Source organism: Platichthys flesus, chromosome 8 (genome assembly GCF_949316205.1).
Source record: "Platichthys flesus chromosome 8, fPlaFle2.1, whole genome shotgun sequence".
NCBI classification, from domain to species: Eukaryota; Metazoa; Chordata; class Actinopteri; order Pleuronectiformes; family Pleuronectidae; genus Platichthys; species Platichthys flesus.
Window position 1 is genome coordinate 11,640,033 of NC_084952.1, and position 7,593 is coordinate 11,647,625.

A 7,593-nucleotide genomic window follows, 5' to 3' on the forward strand; every position below is an offset into this window, starting at 1 on the left:
CCATTTTTATTGCATAATTCTGCGCCACCGGTTTCTGATTTATATTCCCGGAATGAGCATCTCTGCCTGTTTCCAGGCTGCTTTATAAAATGGCTGCCGCAGCTTCCACTCCCCCCTCCCCCTCCTGTTCCCCTCCTCTCTGCGCTCTCTGAGCCTGTGCGCCATCACTCAGTACTGCTGATGAGGGACTGTGACCAGAGCCAGTGGGGGGATGGGATTCTGTGTTTATCCTTCGTGCTCTCTCTTCATCTTCTGCCATCTGAGGGGTCGTACTGACTCAAATTCAAGCTTTCACATCAGTGAATTATCTAGCAAATGACATCAGACAAACAGTTTTTTCTATCCCAGCTATGGGTTTTTAGTTTTTTGCCCATGTCACGTGGGCTCAAACGCGGCGCCTGCACCAGCAGTTTTTCACAATAACGATTGCACAACACGCTCCGTGAGACACGTTTTCTCCCTGAAACCGCCGAGCGGAGCCAAGTCAGGAACATTTCAGACACACACAAGCACAAGCCACTGCCGTTTTACAAGACAACTGGGATTATGGCATCTCTGGTATTTTCAATTGATTCTGCAGACTCACATATTTTCCACAGAGCTCTAGAGCAACCATTTTTTTTTTACATTTTCATTAATGCGGCCAGCCCCCCCCTCCCCCCTACCTTCAGTGAAAAACAAAATGGTAATTTCAGACTGTATAACTTGTTTTGTTTTTAGTCCCCACATGCCATACGGTACACACATACGATGGACGCCGAACAGTGGGAACAGGTACTAATTTAGACGTAGAAATTGTCTGGTCTCTTTCTGTCCTTATTAGCTGATCAGTGGACACTGTTATGAAGTCACGGTTTTGTGAGAGAGGGGCCTGATCAGCTGATGATGGCAGACGGGGTCTGAAATCTGGGTAGTGCACTGCGGTTGCGTGCTGTGCTGTGTGTAGATGTACCTAACCCATAGCTTCTGTTAGTCTCCCCGAAAGTTTGATGGGGTTTGTTGATCGATGTGCATAGGCCACAATGCCTGCTGTGGCGTAGAAAGGATTGTGACACTTTTGATTTTGCGTGCAGTGTTTTGTAGATTTTTTGCTATGCCTTGTATATGTGTGCTATACATACAGTCTATAGTCATTACAGTCTGAGAGCTCCCTGCTTTTCTCCCTCCAGGGAACTGGCTTCCCCATGAGTGTTGCCTTTGTTGTGTGTCTGTGATGGTTGTAGCTCAACATCACCACGTGTGGCTTTTTCATGTGATTTATCAACTGGACTACAAACGTTGGACACGATAAAAACAGCATTTTCCTGATTTATTTCTTTAAAACACCTGTTAGAGGGTGAATAGTTCCTTAATGGAGGAAGAAGCACACTACATTCGTCTGTCGAAGTCGATGTGCAGATGAGACAGACGTCACCATGGGACTCTGTATCTTCTATTATTAAGTTAGAGGTTATAATGTTCTCTGCAAAACATCACAGAGAGTTGTACTCAGAGATAAAACATGTCACACAAGTTTGCAGAGGAAAAACTGATAGCACTGTCTGGTCAGCCAAGGACATCGCTCTGGACCACAGTTCACATCTTAACCAAGGAAGTGATAATCCTAACCACAGGAAGCTCTTAACACAACCACAGGATGTGATAAGCACACAGAGACGCTAATTTGGAACAAATGAAGCATTCCCTTTTATCTTGACTGAGGTAAAGAGGCACAAAATGGCAGCTCCGGCTCAACTGACTGTGCACTACCCCGCAGCCTGTGTCTTATTGGCTGCCTGGCACAGGACGTACATGTTTCTCTCCCTCGGTCTTTCTCTGGCACTGAAGGGAAACCCACTTCAGAGTTCTGGCAGTGTACTCTGGCAACCTGCTCTTGAGCAGAACCCAGTTTTTTGTGTCAGAATTCCCTTTTTACTTTTTTCTTCTTATTGTGTCCTTAACTCTCTTGATTCCCTTGAGCAGACCAATTTGTCCAAAGGGTCTTTGAGTTAGACAGGAGAGCTTTTCTCTCCACACTATGGATGTACGTGCATTCTTGTTTTTTCTCTCGAAGCCTTTATTCGTCAGACATGAGACTTCAGTGTCAGCGTAGACCCTGATGTGTCCTTCCCGGAGCTGTACACTCTACCGGAACCCTTTACCCATGTGCCCTTGTTAACTAACCAATGTTTTCAAACACACACGCATAATTCAGCATATTGAGCGAGAGTAGTTAAAGCCATGTTTGTTGTTTTTGTCCTAGTAAACCTGAACACGCAAGCAGCATAGCATTCAGATAACATACTGCAGTTTAATTGCAAACTAAAGCCACAATGTAAAAATCCAAAGTTAGATCTTTTTGGGAACAGAGGCATGGCCATGATTAAAGCACTGACCTAGTTATCAGCTGTGGAGCTTGCGCTGCTGTGTCATAAGTGGGGGAATGGAAATAAGTAGGCGCGCATACAAGATCGCAGGTCCTATCCTCTGTTGCTCCCACATACAAATTGCAGACTTTAAATAAACAAGCCTTTGAAGGTGAAGTTTACCCAGATGGAAATGTTCAGTGCTGTCTGAGCGCTGCGTGTGTGCCTTTATGCAGAGCACCATTTCCTTTATAAAGGTGGGGATCGTTAAATATTTCATCCGATTTACTAGACGGCACAGCGCTCACGGCCATAACAGAGAGAGTGGCTGCTGTGTGTGTCTGTGCGCAGGCACGAGAGTGTGTTTAGAAAAAGTGTGTGTTTGTTTGTGACAGACCCCGTTTTGTAAACTTAACATCCTCCCCGTTATCGAGTTCTCCTCAGGCTGTGTACCTCGCCGTCAGCTGCTTTGCCTTGACATCATAAACCGCCAACTGTCAATCCAACGAGTTCAACGTACACTCACATGCAAACACTGTAGAGAACAAACCACGAGTTAATGACGGTTCTTTTTCGCCACAGGGCAACTGGAGGACCTGAGGTTGCCATGGGAACTGGTCCCTGGCCCCAGCCCCCTACTGAGGCTGAGCAGCTCCAGGCCCTGATGGCTGCAGCGAACGGTGAGTCCCACCCCCCGTCACCTCTCCCCTCCCTCCTACCAATACCTTTAATCCAGCTCTTTTCTTTTTGTTTGGAGGAGAACTCACTCACTCAGTGTTAAAGTTCCCTCTGTCCACATCGATGTTTCCATGAGGTCAGACTGTGGACGTAGCTACCAGCACCAGATAGACAGTACACAGTGGATGTGTTGAATTCAATAACATGACAGAGATGCATGTTTCCACTGTAACACACTGATCACACGCGCAGTGTTTTCTTATAAGCAGCAGGCTTAGGGCCACTCGTCTGCAGTGACTGCATAACCAGCACACACACACACACACACACACACACTCACTCACACTCGCACTCGGTGAGTCATCTTTGGGCTGTTACTGTGGTTATCACATGGAAAAATACACATGAAAGCAGCCACTGAATATAGTGACACAAACACAAAATAGCCCAAAAAATGGTGGAAGGACCAAGATGTATTGCCAAATGCACTCAAGTCATTGTTTCCACTGTTATGTAATCCAATCGACACATCACACACACACACAGACACACACACTGTGTCGTCCTCCTGGACACTGCACCGGATGGTGTGTGGAATTTTTCCATTGCAGTGAACAGAGAGAGAAAAGCACTCTCTCTCTCTCTCTCTCTCTCTCTCTCTCTCGGGCCGACTGATACTGTCAGCACAAAGTTTAACTGAACAAATAGTTTGTGTCGTCAGGAAAGAAAGAACAAAGGGTGCATGTGATAAACACTGAAGGTCATCTCTCCTCTAACGTTAATGTCACTGCGTCGATAAGGATGATGCTGAAGGAATCTCACAACCGGAGCACTGAGTCAGAGCGGAGGAGAGTTTAAAGAGTGTCCGTTTTCAGTGTGAAGCCGCTAAAAATATATCATATTATTATACGGTTTCCACGTACGTGTTTACATAGGCTGAGAGGATCTACAGGATGGGGGAGGGAGCGTTTGTGTCTCCGGCTCTGCAATGCAGGGGCTGTGGGAGAATTATGAGCGGAGCAGCTACGTCACTCGCACACTGGCTCAGAGCATGCATGACCGAGAAGCAGAAACACATGAGAATACTAGAGAGGCAGTTTAATCATTCATTTAAAGCAAATCTGCGCACCATCGACACTTTTTTCTCACCATCTCCTCTTCCTCTTTTGTTCATTTTTCCTTTTTCTACCTACTGCAGCCAAAGTCTAATGTTCACACCCTTTAAGCCACAGCCTCATTCCTTATAGATTATTTTATAGTAATTAGTTTTATCCCTTTTCATGACCTGATTTGAATTCACCACGTCTTTGTAACACTGTCATACTAAAAACCCTTCAATTTCTTGATGTCTAACAAGTTTCATTCCTCTCTCCTTCTCCCTTCTCCCTCCTCACCCCTTGTCCCCCCACTGTGTCTCTCTTTCCCCCAGAAGTGAGTGAGGCTACAGGCACCCTGGGGCCTGGCACCATGGGCCTTAGCACCCGCTACAGCCCCCAGTTCACTCTGCAGCACGTCCCCGACTACCGCCAGAACGTCTACATCCCCGGGAGCACCGCCACCCTCACCTCCAACCCCCAGCAGCAGCAGCAGCAGGCCACCGCCCAGCAGGCCGCCCAGCAGGCGCTTCCTCCACCCCAGGCCTCGGCCCAGCCCGAGCCCCCCAAGGCCGCCCAGACCCCTGCCTCCAAGAAGAAGTCCACCAAGAAGGAGAAGAAGTAGATCCGGATGGAGGGAGGAGGATGAGGAGGAGGAGGAGAAGTTATGATAAACCCGACCTGATCTGATGAGAAATTCAACCCCCCATACCCTCCCATTAGGTATCTGACTGTCACCGTCACTCATACTAGCCACGGTCTAAATATTGACATCTAATCATTTTAGGCCGCATGGACGATGTTGATGGTTCTTTGACAGAGTGTCTTGAAGAATATGAATGTGTTGAAGGCTGTTGATGGTGTTGATAACCCGTGCTGTGCTAAAGGTCTAGTATTGCTCCTGTAATCTTTGTTGGTAGATATGTGTGGCAGGGTATGGGGGGTTATTGTGATTTTTTTGTTTTCCTTTTGGCAAAATCAAATGAACCTGGACGAAGATATTCAGTGTAACGAACCTTGCTGGGATGACAAGGCTATACGCAGTGATGTATTAAGAGGTGAAATGTTGATGTCTTTCATGTTGGATTTATTGTTCTTTCCTGGTGGTGGAGAGGTGTAAAGTACGCTAGTTGCCATCCATTAGATTCCTATATAGGATCAGCCTTACAGGGTCCTAAAGCATAAGCCCTGTGGATATAAGGCTGTTGTTCGACAGGTATTACAAACTCTTCTGCATGCTCTTTAAGGTTCAAACCACATATTCTAGTTTAGAGTTAAAAACTATGCATTGCAAAAGCCGAGGGGACGACAACCAGAGTCTACTATCCTCCCTCCAATCGCAGGTCAACATAATGCACATGTAGCATTTGTTCGACACAAAATGAAAATTACTTTTGTAATCATAGTTCAAAAAAAAAAAAAGATACGATTTTAATCTCCTGTTATTTTGTATGACCTGAGCATGCACCCAGAGGACGGGCCGGTAGAGGGTGGGGAGGCCCCGGCGTTGTTTAATGGAGTCATGAGGCGGGCTGTCCGTGCAGGTGGTGTAACAGAAGGGCCCTGGCTGCTGGTGTAACACGTCCAGATGGGCACAGACATGTCCTGCACCCTGTACCGTCCCCTCTTCCTACCCAGCTCGTGTCCTCCCCTCACTCACTGCCCCACGTCGAGAGCCAAACAAAGAGAAATGCACTGTTCGTGTCCTGGAGATGAGATGAAGTAGGGGCTAGGATATCCCTTCGGTCTTTGAGGAAACGCGTAGATGTGGTGAACTTAAGTGCTTAGGTGTTTCTAGACACTTTGCAGGCCTCTAGGGCCGGGGCGGAGTATTTTTCCCTCACTTTCCTAAAGTGCTGAAGAAATTTATTGATGTGACACAGTAACACGCTTTTTTTTTTTCTTTGGGAGATAATGATTCAATAGCATAGAGGAATTGTTTGTATAAGAAATGAAGTCTTTACGTTGCCGTCCGTCCATCTGTCTGTCGGGGCCCTGGCCAGACACCACTGCATGAGGAGAGGCAGCTTGCACGCTGTTTTTTGGAGGGGGGTGGAGACGGGGTGTTGGGGGTGAAGGGTACACAGGCTGAGGTGGCTCCATCACATCGACCAGGAGGGTGGGGAACAACCTTGGCTCTACCCACTGAATGTACAGAGGAACCACTGTTGACCCGCCCACTCCGTAAACCTTCTCTAATGCACTGACCCAGGTAGAGGTCAACAGAGCCAGGCACAGCTGTCCCTGTAGGGGAGGAGACACCACTCCAGAGCCCTTTGAAACATCCTTCTCCACTGGAACCCAACCTCAGCCTCTGTACCGCTCACCTCTCCCCCCCACTCCCCGGCCCTGTGAGGCTCTTCCCACTGTAAATAAACACAAGTCCTGTCGATGGTATGAGCCAGTTGTTTGTATAGTAGGGACCACGTCCAACATTTTCAAAATAAAAGTCCCTCTCCAGAAGGCGTGGCTTACTACTGGAATGTGTTGCATTTTGTTTTTCAAGAAAAATAAGAAAAAACAACGGTTTGAAAAAGAAAAAAAAACAATAATGAATAAAAAATCTGAGATGTTCTTCAACAGTTTGTGTTGCAATGTAGTAACTAAGCACCATGGAAGCCAACTAACTCTTCAGTGTAAATAAATGAATTAAAGATAACTTTAGATAAGTAAACAAAGTGACACACGTAGACTAGTTAACTTGTGATATGTGTTGCGCATATTTTTGTGTTCATTTTCTCTCTACTATCCTTTATCACCCTGTAAAGAAACAAAACAAAACAAAAAAAATATGGAAACTGTTTCTATCCTTCTGTAACCTCTTAATGTTCTTTTGCGGTGATTTTATCTCGTGCATTTGTGAAAGAATGCCTCTCATTCTCTCTTTCTGTCCATATGAACAAATGATTATAAATATTATATATGTGTATGTCCGTCCGCTGCTGAATTAATACTGCTCTATCCTGCTGTATTATCTTTCTTATCAAATGCTTAGCCCCCACGCTACCCCTGTGTTACTCTCTTATTTTTATGCTAATATTTATATTGCTGTTTTATTTTCTCTTGGACACTGACATTTCAAATAAAAAGATTCTGAAATCATTTAAGAAACTATTGTCTGTGTCATCTGTTGTATGCTAATATGTATTTTATCTTCTTGACTGATGTTTAGCAAGTTAACTTTGTGTTTACATTGCTAGTAAAGCTGCAATATCCAGTTTGCTGTTCATTCAAATCTTTGCGTCAGTTCGAGCCAAGTTCAGCAGGACTGCAGCTCTTCTAATGAAGCTTTACTCCTGGTCCAGTTCATGTGTTACTTGTTTCTGTGAGGCAGATAGAGAGTCAGTGTAAGTTCAAAATAACACAAGCTTTTTAACTCCTTTTTTAATGCATGATGAATTGGAGTAATGATTCAGAGTGATTCTAATCTTAAAATGATGCAAATACAAAACTTGAGTGCAAACACCTCCAACACG

At 45.5% G+C, this 7,593-nt stretch overlaps 1 protein-coding gene across 27 annotated transcripts in view; it reads left to right on the top strand.

Moving 5' to 3' along the window:
* The window catches only part of LOC133959191 (protocadherin gamma-C5-like), a 224,321-nt gene extending 217,102 nt beyond the window's left edge, over positions 1-7,219 (top strand). For 12 of the 27 annotated variants that reach the window (XM_062394307.1, XM_062394306.1, XM_062394301.1 and 9 more), the window contains exons 3-5: positions 721-774; positions 2,928-3,025; positions 4,453-7,219. In XM_062394307.1, the coding sequence (XP_062250291.1) occupies positions 721-774; positions 2,928-3,025; positions 4,453-4,742 (442 nt within the window). In that variant the 3' untranslated portion in view covers positions 4,743-7,219. The remainder of the gene's footprint in view (positions 1-720; positions 775-2,927; positions 3,026-4,452) is intronic. The other 15 variants (XM_062394315.1, XM_062394309.1, XM_062394311.1 and 12 more) reach the window with 3 other exon arrangements.
* Positions 7,220-7,593: the final 374 nt, after the last annotated feature.